General features: G+C 44.3%; 1 protein-coding gene across 4 annotated transcripts in view; it reads right to left on the reverse strand.

Moving 5' to 3' along the window:
• Positions 1 to 554: 554 nt before the first annotated feature.
• FAM149A (family with sequence similarity 149 member A) overlaps positions 555 to 27,439 on the reverse strand; it is a 104,034-nt gene continuing 77,149 nt past the window's right edge. For 2 of the 4 annotated variants that reach the window (XM_088478771.1, XM_088478773.1), the window contains exons 7-14: positions 25,623 to 25,810; positions 16,896 to 17,050; positions 13,576 to 13,670; positions 8,912 to 9,136; positions 6,959 to 7,079; positions 6,748 to 6,876; positions 6,538 to 6,616; positions 555 to 3,291 (exon numbers count right to left, since the gene is read on the reverse strand). In XM_088478771.1, coding sequence (XP_088334897.1) covers positions 3,221 to 3,291; positions 6,538 to 6,616; positions 6,748 to 6,876; positions 6,959 to 7,079; positions 8,912 to 9,136; positions 13,576 to 13,670; positions 16,896 to 17,050; positions 25,623 to 25,810 — 1,063 coding nt within the window. In that variant the 3' untranslated portion in view covers positions 555 to 3,220. Of the gene's footprint in view, positions 3,292 to 6,537; positions 6,617 to 6,747; positions 6,880 to 6,958; positions 7,080 to 8,911; positions 9,137 to 13,575; positions 13,671 to 16,895; positions 17,051 to 25,622; positions 25,811 to 27,439 lie in introns of all 4 variants that reach the window. The other 2 variants (XM_088478770.1, XM_088478772.1) reach the window with 1 other exon arrangement.

Consider the following 27,439-nt stretch of genomic DNA (forward strand, 5'->3'; position numbering starts at 1 on the left):
TGTATTGATACAAAAATATATTATGATTTTAAATATTATAAATTTACATCACACAAAAATGTATATGAGTATTTTTCAAGTGCATTGTTTCATCAAAAGATTATTCAACATGAATGACTTTCAAATACAATAAAACCATGTTAATCTCTCTGTCGATACTGAGCTGTAATCACCATGCAATCTCAGCCATCTCTTTGAACGTGACACTGCCCAATGAGCAATAAACAGATAGTGGCAGCTATAACAAAAACTTCTGAAAAATAGGATCTGCTGCAGTTTGTACAGTTTGAGAAAGTGATCATTTAAATTGAAATTATTATGTGAGGGCTGTTTATACTGTATGAGCGCTTTTCTTTCATTCCTCTCATGCGGTCTGATCAGGCCACACATAGAAGGAAGCAGCAGCCAATTCTTAACAGCCACAGGGGTCTATTTACTAAGCAGTGTTAGGAGAAAAAGTGATAAGGTGCCAGCCAATCAGCTCCCAACTGTCATCTCACAGGCTGTGTTTGAAAAATGACAGTTGGGAGCTGATTGGCTGGCACCTTATCACTTTTCACTCTGTCTCCTAACACTGCTTAGTAAAGAGACCCCTTAGGGACCTCTCATCCCTATGGCAACACACAACTTCTGTTTCCATGTTCAAGCTGTAAGAACCGGTCCAAAAGATAAGAAATTGTGACATGAAAAAGGAAGAAACTACCATAGGGATAAATGGTCCCTTGGGCGGCTTAAGATTCACTGTCAGTTCTCTTTTTGTGCTTCATGATGCTCAACAACCTAAACTTATCAATGTTTCAATTAGATGGGCTTAAATGGTGTATATATTCATTATTACAAATAAAGTATAGAGTACCGCATATACAGTATAACAAACATAATGTGTCACATTCTATGACCTTGTTAGACACGGACAATCTTACGTTTATACATGAAGTTCGTGTCCTGAAAAACTGTACAATGTTGTTCACATGATTTAGTAGTGATAGATTAACTGTGTCACCATTACAAGCCAAGTATGCATATACTTATTTACATTAAATACTGTATCTTTATGATAATGAATCGTTTCTTTCAGTGGCAGAGAGATTTGATATCTCATCCAAATATAAAACAATTTGGGTATCTTACACTGTAGCGTACTGTACCTTTGGCTATAAAGCTGGGTACACGCTATACGATGTATCACACGATATATCGTTTCGGCGAGGATCGTAACAATATATCATACAAATCATGCAGTGTGTACGCCCGATCCATTGTTCACTACGGTCTTTCATCGCATCGTACTATCTGCTGTTCTGAACGGCACATGATTGATGCAATGAACGACCTGGTGCTGTTACATGCAGCATGTAACAATACATCATGGATTGTACAATGTGTATCGTTACATCGCATCTCATGGTCGCACTATCATATAGTGGGCATGATTCAGATTTGGGAATAGAGTAAGGCAGAGCAAATAACTCTGTACCTGGACAAACCATGTAGCAATGCAAGGGGGGCAAATACATAATTTTGTTGCATGTGAGGTAAATACTGTCTGCTTTTGCAAGTAGCCCACAAATGCTGGACAGTTTTATTTTTAAACTGCAATTTAGATCTCAGTTTTGATACACCCCTCCCAAATCTAAATCTCTCTGCACATTTTACATCTGCCCCCCTGTAGTGCAGCATGGTTTTACCAAGATGCTAAATTACTTGTTCTTTCTTAATCTATCCCCGAATCTGCATTAGGCCCAGTCTGTACTCAACTTAGGCCACAGTCGAACTGTCCTTCCTGGAGGACTATTCCATAAAACAGCTGTCTCCGCTCAGTGTGCGTTACAGGACCACCTTTATAGAGGAAATCCTTTGGTCATACCATAGTCCTAGCATAGTAACGTAAGCAGAAGTTGTGAAACAGGATATTCACCTTAACGTCTTTATGTAGCAACTGAATTATGGGGCTAGGTAGCTTCAAAAAATGAAAACTGGTTGTGTTGCTTGTATCATTCAATCAGGTTCTAGCTATCATTTACTAGAATGTACTAGATACATGATAACTTGGTTACTAATGGCTTTACTAAATCTACCCCAATGTATTAAGAGGGAAACTTATCAAAACTTGAAATGAGGACAAGTGGAGGTGTTGCCCATAGAAACCAATCAGATTGTTACAATCATTTTATGGAATGTACTAGATAAAAGATAGTTAGAATCTAATTTTTGCTATGTGCCAAAGCTTCACGTGTCTTTTTTAGAAGGTTTTATAAATCTCCCACAAAGGGCGAGATGTACTAAGCATCTCTTCCGCAATGCCATACATACAGATGTGTCAACATACACCTTTCCTAAATACTAGCCGTATGGCCAAATTTACCATGCCATAACAAATTTCTCTGCGACTTAGCCACACCTTGTGATTTTTCTTAAAATTTGCTATTTTAAACTGTTACTTTAAACAAATTATTTTGCAGCAAAAAAATTGGGAACTTATCCAATTGCACTCGTGGTGAAGCGTCTTAGACGTGCTAAGCATCTCGTACCAAATGAAGCAAAAAAGGAAAGGTGTTAGAGGACACATCTGTACAACCCATTATTAGGTACAGACCGGGGGTAATACCATCTGTATGTACCTACAAAATCACAAAGGACCGGTAAGAGCTGTCCTTTGCGATAGATGGACTTTCGGGTTTATGACCCAGAAGTCTCTCTGGTGTCCTTCTGCGTATGCGCAGAAGGACGTGCGCACTGCGGGGGGCAGCTGGGAGGGATCCGACTGGATCCCTCTCAGGAGGAATCCCGAAAAGAAGCCCATAGGCTTCTATTGGGTGACGCAATATAAAGATTGCATTGCATTCCGGTGCTTAGTACCTTTGAGAAATGCGGTAAAACATCCGAAAACAGGGGGGTTTTCCTGTATTTCTGCCCTTAGTACATCCCGTGCATAATCTTTTAAAGCTCAAAAGTGCTTAATTCACTAGCAAATTAATATATTACATGTATAAACATACATTATGGTGTTCTAGAGATGCACGTTGTAACATTCGTTGCAGTTATTTGTATAGTACAATAGATTCTCCTGATGCCAGGTGACTCATTACATATGCTGCGTTCATGACTCAAACTTGCCGGTGTTCAGCTTAACTCAAAATACATATTAATGACAAAGTTTCTGGGGGACCAACAAAACATAGAAACATAATCATTGTCCATTTCTCTCTGTCACTCCTCATTAAGATGGCAATTGAAATTTTCTTCTTGAACTTGGGTGTCTCTGTAAGGATTTTGGTTGATACTGTGAACCTGGATAAAAACAAAATAAGTTCAAGTTTAAATATTACTTTATATATTTATTTATTTATTTTTAATTTTTTTTAAAATAACTTCTTTCTTTTTTTGTAAATTTCTAAATGGATTAATTAAGGTGTGACTTTTACTGCTCATATTAGCATGTATTTGTGTATTGGAAAAAGACAGTGGTGACATTATCTGGATAATGAAAAATACAATTTACTTGAATGCTTTTGTACAGTAGATTGTGTCACTATATCTCAGTGTAGCCTACAGAGCATAGAGAGGAAAGTAAATACTCCATTACACTGTTGTTTGTTGTTTTGGGTTTTCAGTGCAAATTATTTAACTTGATTATATCATATATACTTATTCTTTTTAAAGTACTGTATTTTATCTGCTGCCTATAAAGTTGTCCTAGTGTACGTTTGCACCATATAAATGATGTTCTACCTAAGTGCACCCTTGCATGTACTCTTTACTATTTGAATGCTTCACAGTTCATAGAATGATCAATAACACATGATCCTTATCAGTTTTGTATAGAAAGCAAGGCCAACTGTTTAAAGTCCATACTGATAAATAGCAATGATTTAAAGAGAAAGCATATAGGTAGAACATTAGTTGTATATTTTAGAAGTAATGTGCAGAGTTCAACTAATGCACAAATGTTCTCCTATTTCACACCACTGTGGGATTCAGAACTACAGACAGGGCCAGATGGGCATGGGGCTGAAAATGATCAAGGGCATAGTGAGAGAAGCGGAGGAGCTATGCCAGTGCTGTGTGGATGTGGGCACTATAAGCCCCAATATCTCCCTAAATACAGTCAGGTGCATAAATATTGGGACATTGACAGAATTTTCATATTTTGGCCTCTATTCACCACCACAATGGTTTTGAAATTAAACAAACAAGATGTGCTTTAACTGCAGACTTTCAGATTTAATTTGAGGGTAATTACATCCAAATGAGGTGAACGGTGTAGGAATTACAACGGTTTCTATATGTGCCTCCCACTTTTTAAGGGGCCAAAAGTAATGGGACTATCAACTCAAAAGTTATTTCATGGACAGGTGTGAGCTATTCCCTCGTTATTTCATTATCAATTAAGCAGGTAAAAGGTCTGGAGTTGATTCTAGGTGTGACATTTGCATTTGGAATCAGTTGCTGTCGACTCTCAATATGAGATCCAAAGAGCTGTCACTATCAGTGAAGCAAGCCATCATTAGGCTGAAAAATCAAAACAAACCCATCAGAGAGATAGCAAAAACATTAGGTGTGGCCAAATCAACTGTTTGGAACATTCTTAAAAAGACAGAATGCACCAGAGAGCTCAGCAACACCAAAAGACCCGGAAGACCACAGAAAACAACTGTGGTGGATGACAGAAGAATTTTTTCCCTGGTGAAGAAAAACCCCTTCACAACAGTTGGCCAAATCAAGAAAACTCTCCAGGAGGTAGGTGTATATGTGTCAAAGTCAACAATCAAGAGAAGACTTCACAAGAGTGAATATAGAGGGTTCACCACAAGATGTAAACCATTGGTGAGCCACAAAACCAGGAACACCAGATTAGAGTTTGCCAAACAACATCTAAAAAAGCCATTACAGTTCTGGAACAACATCTTATGGACAGATGAGACAAAGATCAACTGGTACCAGAGTGATGGGAAGAGAAGAGTATGGAGAAGGAAAGGAACTGCTCATGATCCAAAACATACCACCTCATCAGTGAAGCATGGTGGTGGTAGTGTCATGGCGTGGGCATGTATGGCTGCCAATGGAACTGGTTCCCTTGTATTTATTGATGATGTGACTGCTGACAAAAGCAGAATGAATTCTGAAGTGTTTCGGGCAATATTATATGCTCATATTCAGTCAAATGCTTCAGAACTCATTGGACGGCGCTTCACAGTGCAGATGGACAATGACCCGAAGCATACTGCAAAAGCAACCAAAGAGTTTTTTAAGGCTAAAAAGTGCAATGTTATGCAATGGCCAAGTCAATCCCCTGACCTGATTCCGATTGAGCATGCATTTCACTTGATGAAGACAAAACTGAAGGGAAAATGCCCCAAGAACAAGCAGGAACTGAAGACATTTGCAGTAGAGGCCTGGCAGAGCATCACCAGGGATGAAACCCAGCGTCTGGTGATGTCTATGCATTCCAGACTTCAGGCTGTAATTGCCTGCAAAGGATTTGCAACAAAGTATTAAAAAGTGAAAGTTAGATTTAGGATAGTTTAATTTGTCCCATTACTTTTGGCCCCTTAAAAAGTGGGAGGCACATATAGAAACCGTTGTAATTCCTACACTGTTCACCTGATTTGGATGTAATTACCATCAAATTAAATCTGAAAGTCTGCAGTTAAAGCACATCTTGTTTGTTTCATTTCAAAGCCATTGTGGTGGTGAATAGAGGCCAAAATATGAAAATTCTGTCAATGTCCCAATATTTATGCACCTGACTGTATGTAAAAGTAGCAACATTGCATCGTGTATGGCCAACCGTGTGGTTAGCTGGAAGGTTGGTCATCATCATGCTGTCATGGTGATAGGCCTATATTTATATGAAGGCCTGGGGCTGTAAACCATCCATTCCACTGTAAATCTGGCCCTACGTACAGATAATGTTACTATGTAGTACTTTAATGGGGCTAAAAAAAATTATTGTATTAGTGATAAAAAAAGTCAATGGAATTTGTGGACGTATGAAGTAGTGATAATAATTACTGAAAAGATTATCAACCTATATTAGGAACCAAATACAAGTGAGCATCACCCTTCTAGTCAGATGAAATAAATTATGCTCTGAACACCTCACAGGAATAGGATTATTTATGTATACTCAGAAGGTGCTGTCAGAAAAGAGAACCAGTAGCTCATGTATACCTGAAATCTGTGCTCCTCTCTTCAGGTGGAGGGTTTCCATATATATGTGATGTAACACATATACTGTATATGCGAACGCCTTTTTTATTAATATTACAGATCTGCTTGTTTGGGGCTTGTTTCTCCTTTGTAAAAGCACTTTCTGATTATGTATTAAAACCTTATCACTAATTAGTATTTTAGATGGTTATTGACAATAGTTTTGTAAAGCTAAGATGATGACTCATTGTAACGACTTTGGGTCCTGAACCATAGGTTATATTAGGTGATATTGTAGAACCTGTTGTCAGTGTTGATTTAAGATAAAATGCAGAACATGAAAATAACCAGTTTTATTCAGTGTTAGCCAAGATGTTTTCTTACTTGTCAGGAACGCTTGTCCCGTCCACGTAGTGTTAGCAAAATCCATAGGGGTAAAAGATCTTCTATGTGATGTCTCTGACTGGATTTACAAATAACAATTATCCACTTGCATCTAATTGTACTGTAGGTCTATAAGTTAGTAATATTTTAAATAAAAACACTATGACATGTACATTATTATACCTAAAATTTCCGTAAAATGAAACTCACCCTGTAAGTGTGAGTTGTATTGGGCCTTGAAAGTTGTTCCGCAATTATTGTTCTTTCACGTAGGGGGCGACGTCCTGTGGTGTCAGGTACGGCACTAGATACCCGACTGTGGAAATGCTTACCTCTGTTCTGCTGGACAGGTAAAAAAGCTATTGGAACGCCTGAACACAAAAGTATTTTTTTAATTACTTGTTAAAAATTAGGTTCTTACAGCTGAATGGCGAGATCCGGGAACTGACAGATGTTGGTCAACTGTTTCAGAGCTAATTGGCGGTAATTTATTCCTATTGGTTTGGATGGAAGGAGATGATAATCTGTCTATTCCAGTGTATCTGGAATGAGAAAAGCAAATACTGTACATAATAACATATATAGATTTGATAAAGACACTTTTAATAAGAATATTATAATTAAATAAGACTATATTAAAATCAAATGCTTTCATTTTATTATACATGAAATACTGTATATGCATTTTAAACAACATTATGCTACGAACATTCTTCTTCAATTATTGACTTTATACTATCTGTCTACTACCAATTCATTTTTTTTAAGTTCCTGTGATGCCAATGACACTATATGCAAATAAGGCTGCAGAGAGAGATTCTGATTGGCCCTCAATTATGCAGTAGGGTTCATAAACAGATCTATGCGCTTGCAAGCGGGTGGATGGTGAGGGTCTGCACATGCGCAGCGCTCGCACTGTGCGTGTGCAAGCCCTGCAGCGAGTGACAAATGCACTCGCTCCAGGGCTCGCTACAAAAGGGGCAGCTGTCGATGATGATCGACAGCTCGCCCCGTTTTGCAGGCGGGGTGGGGGGGTGGCCGGACAAACGCGTTTGTAGGCGGCCCTACTGACATCAACAGTGATGTTAGTAGGGTGCTTCCTGCTGTGTTAGAGCAGGAAGCAGCCTGGGGCTTGCGGTAGACGAGACCCTACCGCAAGGGTCTCGTCGCAAGCCCCGACCTAGTCACTCGCTAAAGCCGTGGGTGGCTTAGTGAGCGGCAAATGTAATACCCCGAAAAATGAGAGAATAAAAATGTTAAGGTACGGGAGAATGCTGGAGTTACCTCAGTGGTGGATCAGTCTTCTAGTTATTCCTTTGGTGCAACTCTCAACTCATATCACAGACACAAACAGAATTGCAGCAAAAATGTATTCTAATAATTCTTGCATTTATTAATAATGACACCAAACGGTGACTGGAATGGGTCAGTTTGACTTAAATTAATCATTGAATTAGTTCACACATAACGTTCAATACAAGTATAAATATGAACAACCTCAACTTTAATAATGAATTATCTGGTTCTGCACAATGAGTCTAAAATAACAATATTACTACAGACTTAACTAACGCTGACTATAATACCTGCAGTTCTAGGTCACAGTTGAGTTCCTGTGTGTACACGTTGGGGCCCGTAATTGCATGCATGCACAAAATTAGTTTTAACTTAAACAGTATTGTTGCAGCGCTGTTGATGAGATAATAGCTGTTATATATCCATGCCACAAAGCGACTGCTTGTGTGTGTAATAAATGTCTGTCACAAAATCTGAGGCAGGATCTTAGGATGCAGCTTCCCCTCCGGAAGGTAGGCACAGCTTACTGGAACTTTGTGTTAATAACATGGAAATAGACTGTGGCACTACAAGTCCCAGCCACTCTTTTGCTGTAGCTTGTTTTCTCTGCTTCTGTGCAGGAGCCACCATCTCAGCACACGCCCCCTCATGTGTAATGGCCGCCTCTCTCAGCTCCTCCTCCTGCTGCCATTTCAGCCTGCTGCCCATCACTCTGCTCTCTCCAACTGTTGTTTTTCTGTTTAAATCAACTTTATTAAAAATGTCACTGACTTTCACTCCCTTTTCCAAAATGGCCAATTAAATATCATCTCTTATGAGATGGCCGTTGTCAGAAACACTTGTAAAATAATAGTCTACAATGGCTGGGTATTATCTGTGGCTGGGACAGGTCTTTAAGTGATACCACATACCTGCAGGGTATCACACAAGGAGGCCGCCTTTCAAATGAAAAGCGATTGCCCTCCTTCAGAGCGAGTGCTCGCATTTTGCGAGCGGCTCTGAATGAGGTCCAAAGTATTAGCAAGCTGTGAAATAATCATAGCGCCCAACAAATTGAATATTCCTGTAAAATACTCACAGCTTTGTACCCCTGAGGACTTCATCACTGTAAACATTGGGTGTTTTAGATCGCATGGGATCTAAAGCGAGAGCAGGCAGTCTTCTTTGGGTGGGTGTCTTCCTAGAAGGTGTATGCAGAATCCGAGAGGATGATATAATACTGTTGTCAATTGACTTTCCTAGTCGATTTCTTGCAGAGTTTATTACTCTTGGCATAATACTCAAAGATTTATCTTCTTGTTCACTTTAAATGAAAAAAAATGTAATGTAAATATGTAGACTAGATCATTTTATATAGTTACTTTCAGGAGATGAAACGTTTTAGATACATTACTGTGTTGAAAAACCAAATACAAAACAGAAAGTGCAGATGTGTCCTTAATAACCTAGAATTTTTGCTCCACATGGCGCAAGACACTTGGCACGACTTAAATGTTTTGCCACAGGTAGCGATTCAGACTTTTTCCTAAATCTGCATTTTCTTGGCGGGACTTAGTCAGCATCCTGGCGTACAGGATGCCGACAGTCATAATACTGGTTCCGGAATCCCGACGGCGTCCCAACATCTCCAGCATCCCAACTGCCAGCATGCAGGTAAGTATTGGGGGTTAGGGGATGGTCAGGTTTAGGGTTAGGAACCAGGGGGAGGGTTAGGGTTAGGCACTAAGGGGGGAGGGTTAAGTTTAATGTGTGGGAAGGGGTAGGTTAGGTTTAGGTACTAGGGGGAGGTTAGGGGTAAGGGTTAGCGGTAGGTAGCTTACCGTGTAGTGTCAGGATTCTGACTGTCAGATGCCGCTGTCAGTATTCTGACTGGCGACATCCCGACCACCGGGACCCCATACACAACCGCTTCTTGGCAGTAATAGTCGCTCACAGTGTACCACATACACTAGATTAGTACTTTTGTTGCAAAGGAATTGGTACAAAGTCACAGATTTAGAATAACGAAACGTGGCGGGTGGCATGGCGAGATCGCTTGCATGGGAACTCTGGGCCTGATTCAGAGCCGGACGCTCTTTAACAGCGCTCGCTCTGAATCAGGGCGTTTTTTTTTTGTTGTTGTTGCGGCCTCATGGCCGCTCGCTAAGCTGTGGGTGACCACCAACAGCTTTTGCGGGCGTCCAGGTGATGGTCACGATGGTCGCGACCATCGCGACGAGACTCTTGTGGTAGGGTTTCGTCCGTCGCAAGCCCTAGAGAGCTTCCTGCTCTAACAGAGCAGGAAGCTCTCCACTGACATCACTGGTGATGTCAGTGGTGCCTCCCACAAACGGCAGGCGTTCCTTCGGGAACGCCTCCGTTTGTGTAGTCACCCCCCGCCTACAAAACGGGGCGAGCTGTCGATCAACATCGACAGCCGCCCCTTTTGTAGTGAGTCCCAGAGCGTGAGAATTTCTCTCTCGCTCCGGGGCTTGTGCATGCTCGCGGCGCGCGCCGCACGTGCGCAGCACCCCACCATTGACCTGCTTGCGAGTGCTATGCGCCCGCGAGCGGGTCTAAATCAGGCCCTCTGTCTTTTGCCTTTTTACCCAGATTAGCAACTGAGTCACATACACAGAGGCTTCACCAGGTGTGGTGACACCCGGTTTGCACCTCATAAACCCCCTCGCGCGGCATAGCCTTGTGCGCCCGAAAAGGTGGCATGGTCTAACATAAGAGGGCGTGGCCTATCCCTGGAGCTGCTAGGCTGCCCCCGGAGACTAGTGCCTGCGCTATCGGCTCCTCCTCTGTGACAGGAGCCGAGTGCTGCAGGAGAATGTCACACTGCAGCACCCGGCTCCTGTCACTGAGGAAGAGTCAGCATTTTGGTGTCACCACCTCTGAGGATGACACCCGGTGCGGCCCACACCCCCTGCACCAGGGGCGTATCTATAATGGGTGCAGGATGTGCGGTGCACATGGGCCCCCGGGTCCAAGGGGGCCCGTACCGCACACCCTGCACCCATATTATGTAAAACTTACCTCCGAGATCATGTGTTGGGTCTCCCAGGGCTGCTCAAATGCCAGAAAGTGGCCGCCACGGCCATTTTTCCAGTGTTTTGCGCATGCGCTGTGAGGAAATCGCTGGGAAAATGGCGACTGTGCCATTTCCCCGGTGATCTGCACAAGTGCAATAGACTTCGGGCACACTCTAGTAGCCAGAGTCTATGATTCTGCGGTAGCTGGAATGAGAGGAGGGGGCCCATGACGGGGGATGCACACGGACCCCCTGCTCTCTAAAGATGCCCCTGCCCTGCACCCCAATAGTGACGCCACTGCACATACAGAAGCTGCATGTAATGCCAGCCTCAGCATTCAGGGGACCCTTGCATTGTATTGTTGTCAAATTAGTGATGCGAATAAGATGCACATTTTGAGAAAAAGTCTCTGGCATGATGCTTGGCGCAACTAAGTTGCAAAGTAGATGGTGCGCCAATCGGGGCTATTTGGAGCAACTTGAGGACAGGTGTACAGATGTAGCCGCCGTCATCGATGCCGCAATGCGCTTGCTCAGCGTCACGTATCGTGGCATAGCGCCTCTCTCATCGGGCTGCGACTAGGCGCGGACGGCGTTCTCCCCATTGCAGTCTATGGCGTGCACGTGACACGGACACACTAGTCGCGCCATCCATGCGGCAACGATGATGGTGACTAAATCTGTATGTGGACAAATCTGTAGCATAGAAACAGCAAGCACTGTATGTATGAGAGTCGGGGCAGCATACAGGACTATGCGGCCTTCAAAGACTTCTATCACGCAATGTAAAAGGAAGAAACTCTCAGAAATGGCGCTTAGAATTACAACAAGGTAAAAGCAGCTGTAAGGAGGGGTGTCAGGACTTCTGTGATTCACAAGGAATACAAAGAACTGGAAATATATAGCACAGCGCTTATAACACCCAATAAAATATGGGTATTAAGAAGAATACATAAAATATAGTAATTATTCCTGAGGTCAGGAGATTAAATCTCCTGACCTCAGGAATAATTACTATATTTTATGTATTCTTCTTAATACCCATATTTTATTGGGTGTTATAAACGCTGTGCTATATACTTCTATCACGCAAGCATGAAAGCTAGGACATAGGCTGCATTCTCATTGGGGCAGCACAGATGGTGTAATGATTAAGGTGTCCATCCACTAGAAGACAGGCAAAAGACTGCACGATCACAACATTGTAATCGTGCAGTCGTTTGTCAGCCTGTGATGTGCTTACACTGATCGAGCAGTCGTTCAGTGTAGGCACAATCAATCATCTGCAAACATGCTCAACCTGATGTTATCGTCAAGTTGATAGATGTCTAAAAGATCAATTTTTTAAACAATATGCAAACGATTTTCAAACGATTATGGAATGATTAGCGAACGATCGAACGATCTTGTTATCGTTCAATCGCTCATTTTAATCATCTAGTGGATAGGCACCTTTAGCATTACTGCCTCACAGCACTAAGGGGTCGATTCAGACCCGGACGCTAAGCTGCGCTCTCTCGCTGCCAAAAGGGACCAGGTATGCAAATTCCGCAATCGCACTGTCTGGTATTTGGACGCCCTTTATGTTTTAGAGAGCGACAGCAGAGTGAGCGCACGCCGGTATAAAGACGCCCACTTTTCTTTCTTAGCACACGTCATCTCCAGGAAGTGTATGATTAATCGGAACCATCGAGAGCCATCGGAGCTGCTCGCAGCCCTTGAGGTCGACCCTACCCCGCCGCAAGCACTGCAATCACTGCAGGCTGAAATACAACCAAGTGACGTGTACAATAACGATTCCATGCTAATTATGCACATCCATAAAACTCTGGGGGTCATTCAGACCCACTCGCGAGCGGCAGTACGCTCGCAAGTGGGTCGATGTTCCCCACTGCGCATGCGCACGACGGAGGGAGCTCCGTCGTGTGCATGCGCGAGACCCGGCGAGCAAAGGACTTTCCATCGCTCCGGGTCTCGCACCAAAGGGGGCGTGCTGTCGATGTTGATTGACAGCACGCCCCCTTTGGTGGGCGTGCCTACCGTCTGAAGCCGGCCCCACTGACATCACTAGTGATGTCAGTGGGAGTGATTTTGGCTCTGATATAGCCAAAATCACTCCAGGGCTTGTGGTTGAGAAACCCGACCACAGGGTTTCACTCGCAAGTCCGATGGTCGCGATGGTCAAGACCATCGCGACCATCTTGTTGGACGCTCGTATATGCTGTGGGTGGTGACCCACAGCTATACAAGCGTCCAGGAGGACGCTCCATTTTAATGGAGGAGGGCCCTGATTCAGAGCGAGCGCTCTGGTCAGAGCGTCCGGCTCTGAATCAGGGCCTCTGTTTTGACGCCCAGACACGCTTGCGCTCGCAGCACCACTCCCCCGTTCACAAGCACCTCCCCGTTACCACCCACAAACGCCACATTCTGTCACTCAAAGTAGGGTCCAGTCTGTGTACTACGAGCGCACTATTCCCGATCGCAATGACTGGTTCGCGCACAGCGATGCATATGCATGACTTCACCCTGACTTCTCCACTGGCCATACTCCTCCTCAGACGTCAAAATATTTGCTTTATTTGCCTTGACAAATACATCTCTTAGCTCTGATTATATGTATGTAAACAGGTGAAGGAGGCAAAACACCCTCAGCTGGTAACATGTCAGTATTTATATTAATGCTGCAATTGTTCAGCTGAATGTGATCAATACTACACAATACATACCGTGTCTTCTCCACCAGGCCAGCATGTCGGTGTTGTAGAGGTTTAGCTTGTATTGTCATTACTCCATTTAAGTCACTGCTTAAATTACGATTCACCTGCAACAAGACAACCAACATACTTTAATGCATTTTACTATTGTCAGATATAGTCAAGTGATATTTAGTCTCATCAGTTACACAGGTGACAGCTATAGGGGGATGGCCACACTAGGGCAGACTGAGAATTCATGAAGGAAACAGCTTTGCTCATTTACGAGATGAAAGCTGATTTTGACTTGCATATAATGAGACTGCAATGCTGGCAGCTTAATGCGATCAGAAGTCTCAGGCAAACATCCTGCGGTATTCGGCGGTGAACGCATCTATGCAAATGCACCATCCCCAGTCCTATGCTTGTGACAGCAGTTGTCATTACTATCATCAGCATTGAACCAGCCCATGGGGTAAATTTATAAAAGGTCGATTTGGCATTTTGAGTGATTTGAGGTGCGATTTTCATTTGATTTGTGTTCGATTTTGCTTTTGGGTATTTACTAAAGGCCAAATCGAATGTAAAATTGAATTTCAAATCGAATGCTTAGTCAAATCGCCCTCAAATCGACCATCGGAAAAATATTGGTACTTTTACATAGACCAACACACAAAACTCTTATTTACTATCATTTGATTTGAAATCGGACTTCAAATCGAACTTCAAATCACCAAATGAATAGACCTGCTTCATGCTTTCGATTTGAGCATGAGCAGGTCGGATTCACACAGATACATGCAGACATCAGTGAGATGCCTGCATGTATCTTACTGTAAAAAGTAATTAAACAGTTAAAAGTAAAACAAAAATTGACGTGAGGTCCCCCCCAAAAACAGAACCAGCCCCGGACTGTTCAAACCCAGGTCTGGTTGACTAAGTACAGGGAAAAAATTACGTAGGGTCTCCCTGTACTCAGTACAACCAGCACTTGGCTATGGGAAGCAGGACTGGTTCTGGAATTACAGGGAAAAATTTGCGTAGGGTCTCCCTGTAATTCACAGAACCAGCCCTGGACCCTTTCTAACGGGAGACTGATGCCACAGCCAGGGGAGCCCTTTCACCGGGCCCCCCAGCCGCAGCAACAGCCCTGACCACTAGTCAGCCCAGGCCAGGGATCCCTGCCGCAGGGTAACTAAAGTTTATCTTGCTGTTCCCACCATTGAGTTCAATGGAGGGAGCCGTTCATTGGCTGAGGGGCGGGACCTGACCTCTCTCAGCCAATGAACACTCAGACCCGGAGCTCTAAAGGAGGAAGCCGCGTCTGTGTGCTTCATTCGGGAAGGAATGTTCATCCTAGTTAGGATGAATATTGCTAAGTACGATGGTCGGTTTTATCGTTTTGTTATTTTGGATGCCTACTGGACAAGGGGACCACTCGAGGTAATATAGCTGAGTATGTGTGAGTGTGTATGTATGTATGTAGTAAACTTATACTGTGTAAGGTGTGTGTGTTTCTTTCAACATTTCTTTATAGGTGAACTACAGGTCCCAGTGGGCCCTTAATGCCCCGCATGCTGGTATATGCGGGTACTTGTGGTTCTCCAAGTACCAGCATGCGGGGGAGGCTTGCTGGGACCTGCAGTTGTACTGTAAAGACAATGTTTATATTATTCTATATTTACACTACACTAACACAATCAACCCGCCACCCACTGCCCAGGGGTGGCGGGAATAGCCCTGGGCTATCATCTTAGGCTAGGGGTGCCCTGGAGAGGGAGACCCCTTTATTGGAGAGGTCTCCAACTCCCCAGGGATCCCTGGCCTGGGCTGACTAGCGGTCAGGGCTGATGCTGTGGCTGGGGGGCCCGGTAATAGGGCTCCCCTGGCTGTGGCATCAGTCTCCTGTTAGAAAGGGTCCAGGGCCGGTTCTGTGAATTACAGGGAGACCCTACGCAAATTTTTCCCTGTAATTCCAAAACCAGCCCGGCTTCCCATAGCCCAGTGCTGGTTGTACTGAGTACAGGGAGATCCTACATAATTTTCTCACTGTACTTAGTCAACCAGACCTGGGTATGAACAGTCCGGGGCTGGTTTTGTTTTGGGGGGGGACCTCACGTCAATTTTTTAAAAGTTTTAACTCTTTACTCTTTACAGTCAGATACATGCAGGCATCTCACTCATGTCTGCATGTATCTGTGTGAGAACTAACTGCTCATGCTGAAAGTGAAAGCATGAAGCAGTTCTATGCTATCAGGGATTTACAGTTCGTTTTGAAGTGTGATTTGCCGTTCGATTTGTACATGAACATGCCAAATCGAACAGCATATCACTGTTCAAAACCGACTCAAATTGAATTTGTTTTGCAAATCGCAAAACAAATAGAAAATGCAGTGAAAAAATGGTTTTGACTCAATTCGATTTGAGAAGAGCTAAATCACTCCTCAAATCGACCTGCAAATCGACATTTGATAAATTTACCCCCTAGTCTTGGTGCAGGAGATGCAACTGAAATTAGACGGGTCTCTGGGCCTGATCCAGAGCCGGACGCTCTGAAAGAGCGCTCGCTCTGAATCAGGGCTTTTTTTTGGTGCGGCCTCCTGGCCGCTCGCATAGCTGTGGGTGACCACCCACAGCTATTGTGAGCGGCCAGGATGATGGTCGCGATGGTCAAGACCATCGCGACCATCAGGGCTTGCAACAAGACCCTTGTGGTAGGGTCTCATCTGCCGCAAGCCCCAGAGAGCTTCCGGCTCTAATGTCAGTGGGGCCGCCCACAAACGCAGGCGTTCGCTTGGGAACGTCTCCGTTTGTGAAGCCATCCCCCCACCACGCCTACAAAACGGGACGAGCTGTCGATCAACATCGACAGCTGCCCCTTTTGTAGTGAGCCACGGAGCGAGAGAATTTCTCTCTCGCTCCGGGGGATGCGTACGCGCAGTGCGGCTGCTGCGCGTACGCAGAGCCAACCATCGACCCGCTTGCGACCATCGCTTAAGCGCTTGCGAGCAGGTCTGAATCAGGTCCTCTATGCGCACAGCTTAGAACAGAACGCCTATGCAATTCTATTCTCCCGCTGCCCTGTTGCCATGCAGTAAATGTAATCCAATGCAAAGCATCCCATGCATACGACTCACTTGTAACTATTTTAAGAGGTATATGCAGCCCACGAATATGCAGTTTGCTAAAAATCGCTCAATCTGCATTCGGAATTGCATGCTACTCATAAGAAAACCCAAAGTGTATAGGCAGGTCTGTGGGGGCCATGTGACTCAGTCTTCCTTAGGTAAGTCATCTATAGTTCCATTAAATAAAGCTAAAATCAGTTAGATATAAGTTTCCATAATTTGTACCTGAGAAGTAAATACGTAGGAGCCAAATGACATACTCCGTGCTTCAGAGCCTCGTGATGGGGGAACCCCTGTTGTCCCTGACATAATCCGTGGAACTGGTAGTTGAAGATACTTGTTTGCAGTTATATGAATCATTCCAGCTTTTTTTATTTCCTCTGAAAAAGGATATGGTTTATCATTAGAATACTTTATTATCTTTAATTTGTTAGGCACACAAGGTGTATGCAGCCCAATACAAGGGGTAACAAACACAGAATAAATACAACTCAAAGTAAACTACACAGGATAAATACAACTCAAAACAGTGAACAGTACAAAACATAAATACAAACATTGCAATAAAATCACAGACAAGTACTTCCTCACACCTAGAAAGATTAGGATGTAAACATTCCACTAACTGTACAAAGTGTGGAGATACCTCTGGAATATATTATAAAGACCTTATTAGGTGCTTTAATTGCACTGAAATTATGGGCATGCTGTTGGCCACAGGTGGATGTCTTTTTGGCTTAGTAATACTATGTTAAAGCTAGCTGAGGTATGCATATCTGTAACATGGGTGGTACCCAGCAGCTCTAGGTTTCAGGACTGGGTTACTTTAGTCAGTGGCATGGTAGGTCATTAAATAGTGCCCTGAAATGTGACTGTATTTTGGGTCAGATGATCTGAGTTCCCATATGCTATAGCAATGGTTGTCGGAAAACGGGACACTGCAGGTAACCAATGGGAGACCAGTGCTCATGGAGCGAACAGAGGTGATATCAATGCACTCTTTGGCAGTGGATGTCTCAATGGGATGTAGTCAGCAAGCCGACTCTCTAATCCCGGCGTGGTACTAATGACAGACTCGACGCCTGTCATTAACCATATGCCGAACGAAGGTAAGCAGGGCACGGACAGCTGCGGGAGGGAGGGTTAGGTTTTAGGGTCCCGGGGGGACTTAGGGTTAGGCACCCCCGTGGGAGGGTTAGGTTTAGGCTAGGGGAAGGGAGAGTTAGGGTTAGGCGCCCCCGGGGGGAGGTTAGGGTTAGGCAACCCCCGGAATACTTAGGTTTTGGCTGCGGGGAAGGGATATCGTTATCGTTCAGTTGTTCATTATACTGTGCAGTGCCCATACTGAACGATATGTTGTTCAGTGCAGGCACCCTCCCTCATCCCCGAACATGCTCCACCTGACGATAGCGATGACGACCAGCGGGAACGCGCATCGCTGGTTGTTGCCGACATTTTTCTGCATGATTACTGAACAATTAATGAGCGACTGAACGATAACGATGTCGTAATCATTCAATCGCTCATTTTTCACGGCAAGTGGATAACGCGCCTTTAGACATAGCTAAGATAACTATTTTATAAAACTACTCATATGTAATTAATAATGTCTCTCAGACACCTTACTGTAGTAAAACTTGGTATCCGGTCATTAGGTCTACATTTTCTAGATAGACAATGTTTGGGTAGACAATGGAAGATAGACAGCCAATAGATAGACAGGGTCTGAAGGTCGACACACTAAAGGTCGTCTAGTAACAAGGTCGAAAAATACTGAAGGTCAACAGGCAGTAGGTCAACAGGGACTGAAGGTCGACACACTAAAGGTCGACTGGTAACAAGGTCGACAGGTATGAAGGTTGACAGGCAGTAGGTCAACAGGGACTGCCTAACCCTAACCGTCGGAGTAAGTGCCTAACCCTAACCGTCGGAGTAAGTGCCTAACCCTGACACTAACCCTAAAAAGAAATAAAAGTAAGTGTCGACCATTTGACTATATATGAGTGTCGACCTAGTGCCTGTCGACCTTCATACCTGTTGACCTTGTTACTAGTCGACCCGTCGGAGTAAGTGCCTAACCGTCGGAGTAAGTGCCTAACCCTGACACTAACCCTGAAAAAAAGTGCCGACCATTTGACTATATGAGTGTCGACCTACTGCCTGTCGACCTTCATAGCTGTCGACCTTGTTACTAGTCGACCAGTTGGAGTAAGTGCCTAACCCTGACACTAAACCTGAAAAATAAATTAAAAATGTGTCGACAATTTGACTATACGAGTGTCGACCTACTGCCTGTCAACCTTCACAGCTGTCGACATTGTTACTAGTCGACCCATCGGAGTAAGTGCCTAACCTGACACTAACCCTAAAAAAAAGTGCCGACCATTTGACTATATGAGTGTCGACCTACTGCCTGTCGACCTTCATAGCTGTCGACCTTGTTACTAGTCGACCAGTTGGAGTAAGTGCCTAACCCTGACACTAAACCTGAAAAATAAATTAAAAATGTGTCGACAATTTGACTATACGAGTGTCGACCTACTGCCTGTCGACCTTCATACCTGTCAACCTTGTTACCAGTCGACCTTTAATGTGTTGACCTTCTGACCCTGTCGACCTTCAGTCCCTGTCGACATACTGCCTGTCGACCTTGTTGTACTTGTTCAACGCAAAATGAAAAACTTTATAAAACACAACCCAGATTTAAAAAAAGGAGTGTAATGTGTAATGATATATGATGGGTAAAAATATATCCTAATACTTGGCCAACACTCCAACAGGCCAAAAAGTAAAGCGCATCTCCGTGAGTAAAATTCCCAGATTGTATCACATATTCCCTAGTAAAAACATTGTAAGCCAAGATGTTTGGGAGAGGTTGCTCCAATGGTATTGCTGATTGCAGACATGTCTTACTTGCTCCTGCTGACTGCTTGATTTGATATTCTGGAATGTAGTGAAGATAGTAAGTAAAAAGAAAGTAACAAGTTTAAAAATGTGATTTCTGGAAGCCCTGTGATTACTTGTGCAGAACAGTATACACACACTCATTAATGCACACAAGTACATCTATATCTGTTCCAGAGGAACTGACTCTTCTCTGCAGGAATGAGGGTAAATATAGGAAGTTCCTCGCAATAACCAAAAAAGGAGTTTGTGAAACTGGCCAATGTGTAAACTGTATAATAGTGCTTTGTCTTTCCCTGACTGCAGAGGACCTGCCTAGGCATGAATGTGCTACTTTGTAAACAGTAAAGGGAGCCAGAAGACAGTCAGTGTTGGCATACAGGACCTTATTCAGACCGCACGGCCGCCTCGATGTTTTGCCAGTGCGCATGCGCACGAGGGAGCCGGCTCCCTCGTGCGCATGCGTGAGACCCGCTACAACCGACAGCGCTGGTCGTAGCGGGTCTCTTTCCAAAGGGGGCGAGCTGTCGATGTTGATTGACAGCTCGCCCCGTTTGGAAGGCGGGCCGGGGGGGTGGCAGCCCAAACGGAGGAGTTCCTGTGGGAACGGCTGCCGTTTGGGGGAGGCCCCACTGACATCACTAGTGATGTCAGTGGAGAGCTTCCGGCTATGACAGAGCCAGAAGCTCTCCGGGGCTTACGACAAGTGAGACCCTACCCTAGGGTCTCGTCGTAAGCCCCGATGGTCGTTAGAGCTGTGGGTGTTAACCCACAGCCTAACGACCGTAACAGAGGCGGGCGGTCAGGATGCAAGTGGCCGCCCAGTTTCTGAGCGACCGCTTGCATCCTCCGACCGCCTCTGGATGAGGCCCACAGTACCTGTTTCACTAGAAGTCATTTAAATTGACCCTGGTCCAAATTTTGAGTCTGTGTCCCCCAAATGGTTGAAAGTGAAAACAATTTATATGCTTGTCACAACATAAAGGTCAATGTCATGTTCATTTCATGCTTTTGCATATTTACATACAAAATAATCCTCTTTATAATCCAAACCAATTTTCCTAGTTAAAAATACTAAAAATCAGTTACAAATAAAATAACATTAAATTAGGAACACAATAAGATGGGAAAGCAGTAAGATGGAAATACCCTTTTTCTAAAATTGCTTTTAGTTGCTTTTGGGTTGTACTTACAAAATAATGTAGGTAGAGTTTCATAACCCTAAGAAAGAAGCACAGTGCCTGTAAACGTGCATGAGGTTAGCAGTGCCTCTAAGCGTGCATGAGGCTGGCGGTGCCTCTAAGCGTGCATGAGGCTGGCTGTGCCACTAAGTGTGTAAGAGGCTGGCAGTGCCTCTAAGCGTGTAAGAGGCTGGCAGTGCCTCTAAGCGTGCATGAGGCTGGAAGGCTCTTATCTACATACTATATTTTATTCTGATATAAAGTGTTTATATATAACTTTGCACAATGAATATTTAACTAGTATCGCACTTAAGTGCAGAGAAGGTACATACAAGGAGTGTAGAGAATCCTTGGGGTCAATCCAATTAGGTGTGAATTGTGAGTAGCGAGTTTGTTTCATGGAACTCGCAGACTTTGCACAAATGCGCGCTCCCGAGAATTCTCCAATCCAATTAAAAATGTCCATTCACTGTGGAGGTTTGCGAATTGACTACCAAATGCGATGTGAGATAAGTGCTGGAAAAAGTTAGAAGACCATCTTGGACCCCCCAAAATTGATGTAGTTAGCAGGACCGTATAGAATGCTGTTTGTGGGCATTAGGAAAGTACTGAAGGATTTAAAATGATGTCAAATGGCTGATTTGTGTTTTGTTTTTTTTTTATATGCAAAAAAAGTTACAAAAAGCAAACTTTTTCGTTTAAACTCAAACGAGTTAAACAAAAAATGCAAAAGAAAAGTAGTTTGGGGTACTTTGAGGGCACTTTGAAAAATTAAAAAAAAAATTACAAAAAAACTATTATTTTTCAATTAAAATAATACTGTAATTACATTTGGGGTGCCTAATCTAACAAAAAAGTTGATTTTGGGGTAATTTGGGGCCATTTTTTTACCACAAAAAAATTACATGTAATTATTGAACAAATTAAGCTAATTGGAAACTTCCAATTGCCTAATTAGTCATTAAGGGGGTGTCCAAGGGGTTCAGCCCGATGTCCCGACATTTTAACCTTAAAGGTGCATACACACGTAACGATTTTAGAAACCAACGATTTTCGTTAACGATTTTCATTCAGATTTTTTCTTGAAAAAGTGAACGAAAAACGTTTATAAAAATCGTTGGTTACTAAAATACTGAACGATTTTGTCAACGATTTTCATGAACGATGAACGATTTTTAATCATGCATACAGTGAATGGACATCGTTCATCGTTCATTCTGTACAACATGAACGATTTTCTGAACGAAAATCGTTATGTTGGACAGTCAGAATGGACGATGAACTACAAACTACAAACGGGAGCACGCTTGGACTATTATCGTTCACCCCCAAAAAATGAACGATTTTTAAAACGATTTAACGTTGTTATAGTTAAATCGTTCAAAAAATCGTTACGTGTGTACGCACCTTTGCATAAAGAATTTCCTTTCCATCTGTCACCCTCAAGGTGGTGCTAACGGAAAAACGTGAATTCACTCGGACTGGTTCATTGCGAGTTGCTCAGGGCCGGATTAAGGTTTGTGGGGGCCACTGGACAACAAACTTGTGGGGGCCCCTATTAATATGAGGAGAGAGGTGGACCTCCAGTGTAGTGTGGTTCGGAGTGGAGATGGACGTGGCGCTTAACATCCTCCTTTTGGCGGGGGTGGCTACGAGCAGTGAACTGCACCGTGATGTGGCCAATAAGTCGCGTTGCGCTGACGTCAGTGCAGTGCGACTTTTGCCAGGGAAATTTTGCCAGATGGACTACTGAGAAATATAGCGTGGGGGGAGAACGCTTGTGTGTGTGTTACAGTTCTGGGGCTTTTTATTTACTCTGTTTATCAGTGTAATGTGTGTGTGTGTGTGTGTCTCACTGGAAATAAAAGGGGCCAGAAACCTGTAATATGTGTGTATATACAGTACCAGTCAAAAGTTTGGACACACCTTCTCATTCAATGGTTATTGTTTATTTAATTATTTTCAATATAGTAGATTAATACTGAAGACATCAAAACTATGAAAGAACACATATGGAATTATGTTGTAAACAAAAAAGTGTTAAACAAAGCAAAATATGTTTTATATTTTAGATTCTTCAAAGTAGCCCCCTTTTGCTTTGATGACAGCTTTGCACACTCTTGGCATTCTCTCAATAAGCTTCATGAGGTAGTCTCCTGGAATGGTTTTGAATTAACAGTTGAACCTTGTCAAGAGTCAATCTGTGGAATTACTTGCCTTCTTAATGTGTTTGAGACCATCAGTTGTGTTGTGCAGTGGTAGGGTTAGTGTACAGTGGACACCACTATTTGACTACTGTTGTAATCCATATTATGGCACTAACCACTCAACTCAGTAAAGAGAAACGACAGTCCATCATTACTTTAAGACATGAAGGTCAGTCGATGCGGAAAATTTCAAGAACTTTGAATGTATCCTCAAGTGCAGTTGGAAAAACCATCAAACGCTATTATGAAACTGGCTCTCATGAGGACCGCCCCAGGAAAGGAAGACCAAGAGTTACCTCTGCTGCAGAGGATAAGTTCATTAGAGTTACCAGCCTCAGAAATCGCTACTTAACAGCACCTCAGATTAGAGACCACATAAAGTCTTCACAGAGTTCAAGTAGCAGACAAACATCAACTGTTCAGAGGAGACTGCGTGAATCAGGCTTTCATGGTCATATTGCTGCGAAGAAGCCACTACTGAGGATGAACAATAAGAAGAAGAGAATTGTTTGAGCCAAGAAACACAAGGAATGGACATTAGACTAGTGGAAATCTGTACTTTGGTCTGATGAGTCCAAATTTGAGATTTTTGGCTCCAACCGCCGTGTCTTTGTGAGACGCAGAGAAGGTGAGCGGATGATTTCTGCATGTGTGGTTCCCACTGTAAAGTATGGAGGAGGAGGTGTGATGGTGTCGGGGTGCTTTGCTGGTGACACTGTTGGTGACTTATTCAAATTTCAAGGCACACTTAACCAGCATGGCTACCACAGCATTCTGCAGCACCATGCCGTCGCATCTGGTTTGCGCTTACTGGGACCATCATTTGTTTTCAACAAGATAAATGACCCCAAACACACCTCCATGCTATGTAAGGGCTACTTGACCAAGTAGGAAAGTGATGGAGTGCTGCTTCAGATGACCTGGCCTCCACAATCACCCGACCTAAACCCAATTGAGCTGGTTTGGGATGAGTTGGACCGCAGAGTGAAGGAAAAGCAGCCAATAAGTGCTAAGCATCTCTGGGAACTCCTTCAATACTGTTGGAAAAGCATTCCAGGAGACTACCTCATACAGCTGATTGAGATTATGCCAAGAGTGTGCAAAGCTGTCATCAAAGCAAAAAGGGGCTACTTTGAGGAATCTAAAATATAAAACATATTTTGATTTAACACTTTTTTGTTTACAACATAATTCCATGTGTTCTTTCATAGTTTTGATGTTTTCAGTATTAATCTACTATGTTGAAAATAATTTAAATAAACAAAAACCATTGAATGTCCAAACTAGTACTGTATATACACACATAAATACAAGGAAGTAAAAAGGGGCCAGACACTTTTATGGATATACTGTACTTGCCTGACAGACTGAATGTCTCCTGACCACTCTGTGGAATTCAGCAGCAGCTCAGCCTCAGCCACGGGCGCCCTATGCTCATAACCAACATTGCACTAACTGCAGCAGCTCTATGGGCCTGTCCGCTCTCACTCAGTAAGTACCATGACAGCCTCTGACACACACACATACACATACATTGGGGGTCATTCAGACGCGCTCGGACCGGGTCGATGGCCCCCACAGAGCATGCGCACGACGGCGCCGGCGCCGTCGTGCGCATGCGTGAGACCCACTACGACTGCCAGCGCCGGTCGTAGCGGGTCTCGATCCAAAGGGGGCGAGCTGTCGAAGTTGATTGACAGCTCGCCCCATTTGGAAGGCGGACCGGGGGGGTGGCAGCCCAAACGGGGGCGTTCCCATGGGAACGCCTGCCGTTTGGGGGCGGCCCCACTGACATCACTAGTGATGTCAGTGGAGAGCTTCCAGCTCAGACAGAGCCAGAAGCTCTCCGGGGCAACGACAACTGAGACCCTACCCTAGGGTCTTGTCGTAAGCCCCTATGGGCTGACCATCGCGACCATCACCCGAGCGGTCGTTAGAGCTGTGGGTTAACCTAACGACCGCAACAGAAGCGGGCGGTCAGGATGCAAGTGGCCGCCCAGTTTCTGAGCGACCGCTTGCATCCTCCGACCGCCTCTGAATGAGGCCCATAGTCTTGTGAGATGTTATCATCTCATGAGACAGCAGGGTAGTGAGCTCCGTGTTGGCCACTGTATATGGAACAGCTGAGCCATCGCTGAAGAGAACCGAAGCGCAGGCAGCGATATGCTGCTCTGCTCTTCTGTGTGGTGGCCCCTATGTGTGGGGACCCCGGGGCGGCCGTCCCTGTCCTGTCCCCCCCACCCCCCATCCCTACAATTCGGCCCTGGAGTTGCTAATTGGATTGCAAAATGAATTTGCTGTGCGTATTCAAAGAGAGAACAGCAAATCGCACTTCACAATTCACACCTAATTGTATTGACCCCTTTGTGTTTGTTCTCTGTGGTGAAAGCTATGAGTATTAATATGTTTCTCTATGCTAGGATACTCTTAATGGCTAGCAAAAAAAAGATTACTATCAGAGGCAAGAAGGCCCCATCTTCAGACAGATTTACAAACCTTTTATAAATGTTCCTGATGAAACGGCCTCAGTGTCTTGACTCAAATGGCATCTACAATGTCTGTTTTCCATCACCCTCACACAGTGCAACATTCATTTGCAGCTATATTGATAAATATCTTATTAAACTTGTGTATGAGAAGTGCATCATTATATACTGTACCTGTAGCCACCTCCCACGATTTAATGATTAGTTCTTGCATGGACTCCGCAACACTTCTCCAGGTGTCATCAAAGGCTTCTGCAGCCACTGTGTCTATGATGCAGTCATTAGGAGACACAGGGGGTATACCACGCCACGACTTCTTTTGGCGAAGCTGAGCTTTACTCGGATCTAATCCCTCTTCATCACTAATAGTTATAGAAGATTTCATTTTACTATGATTAAATGTAATGCACACTTTTCTATAAGTAAAAACCAGAGGGTGTCTGCTGCAGCCACATACCAGCTCTACTGTTATTGAACTGCACTAGACTCTGCACATTAGAAACTAGCTGGGATACCTGGCATTGCCCGGATTGAATACTGGACCCTGAAGTACACCTGCAGCCTTTATTTGTTTACATTATCCTCGCCTATAACCCCATGATCCTGAAAAGGACCCCACTGTTTGCTAGCCTGCATACAAACAGTGGCGTAACCACCGTTGGTGCAAGGGGTATTGCTGCTATGATGCCTCAGTGACTCGCCACTCATTCTGCACCCAGTCACGCACAAAGGTGGGCCGGTCCAGTCAGGACCGCCAAAGGGGGCCCGGGTGGCAGCGGTGTTGATTTGGTGCCAGCCCACAGCAGTGGCGGCTCCTGATTGGCTGCAGGTCCGCGAGCTCCAATTGGCTTACAACCGGCATCAGATTCAAATTGTGCTGGCGCTGTCTGTCCATGTCTGCCGCTGCCAGCTGTAAATAACTGACGGCCCAACCCCAAATCCACACTTGCTGGCTGCTGATGGCACACAGGGAAAGGTGAGAGGCTGCTGGAGGGAGATGGGGAGGTAAGTTGCTGGGAGGACGTAATGTGTAAGGGGCATTACTGTGTGGCATAATGTGTAAGAAGCACTACTATTGTGAGGAATAATGTTTTATATGGGGCACTACTACTATGTGGCATAATCTGTAAAGGGCATTATTGTGTGGTATAATGTGTAAGGGGCATTACTGTGTAGCGTAGGGGGCATTATTGTGTGGCATAAAGTATAAGGGGCACTACTACTGCATTGTATAATGTGTATAAGGGGTACTACTGTGTGGCATAACCTGAATGGGCTCTGTGTAGGGGCAAATGTATGTGGTTGTTTTTTACTTCTGGAGGGGCCCTTTTAAGATTTTGCTATGTGGCCCCCAAAGTTCTAGTTACACCCCTTGCATGCAAACACAGAGGGTTGACTAATATGTATGGTCACTTCAAAAGGACTAATTGCCCTTACACACTGCACAATATATTTAACGATTTGACCAATTCCGACACATCGGAAAGACAAATCATTAAACTATGTGTAGTGTGTATGCACTACATAGTGTAGTGCGCACTCCCGTGGCTTCGTCAGCTTCATCGTCTGATCTTATGTGCAGCATGTAAGATCAGGCGATGCGGCTGACAATCCCATGCAGCGCAATGGGGGAAGGGGGGGGCGGCATATCGAGCGGTCGGGCACCAAATCGTCCCAGTGTGTATGGACCACCCGATATGTCTGCCCTTTGGCAGCCGGGTTGTGTGTCGCATCACTGGGTACATACATTCCGTGTGTAGGCATATCGGCCACTGCGCACTCCTGTGAGGTCGTCCAGATCTTTCTGTCTGCACAAGGGATCTGGAGAATCGACGGACGATCTCATGCTAGTCTATGTGGGAGGGAGGGGGGGCGGCATAACGGGCAGCGGACTGTTCGGTGCGTGTGGACCGCCCAATATGTCGGCCATCAGATCGTGCATCACTGGGTGCACATCGCCCCTTGTATGGGGCCCTTAATTCTGGATTTAG

Source organism: Taudactylus pleione, unplaced genomic scaffold (genome assembly GCF_031769625.1).
Source record: "Taudactylus pleione unplaced genomic scaffold, aTauple2 ptg000218l, whole genome shotgun sequence".
Classification (NCBI taxonomy): domain Eukaryota; kingdom Metazoa; phylum Chordata; class Amphibia; order Anura; family Myobatrachidae; genus Taudactylus; species Taudactylus pleione.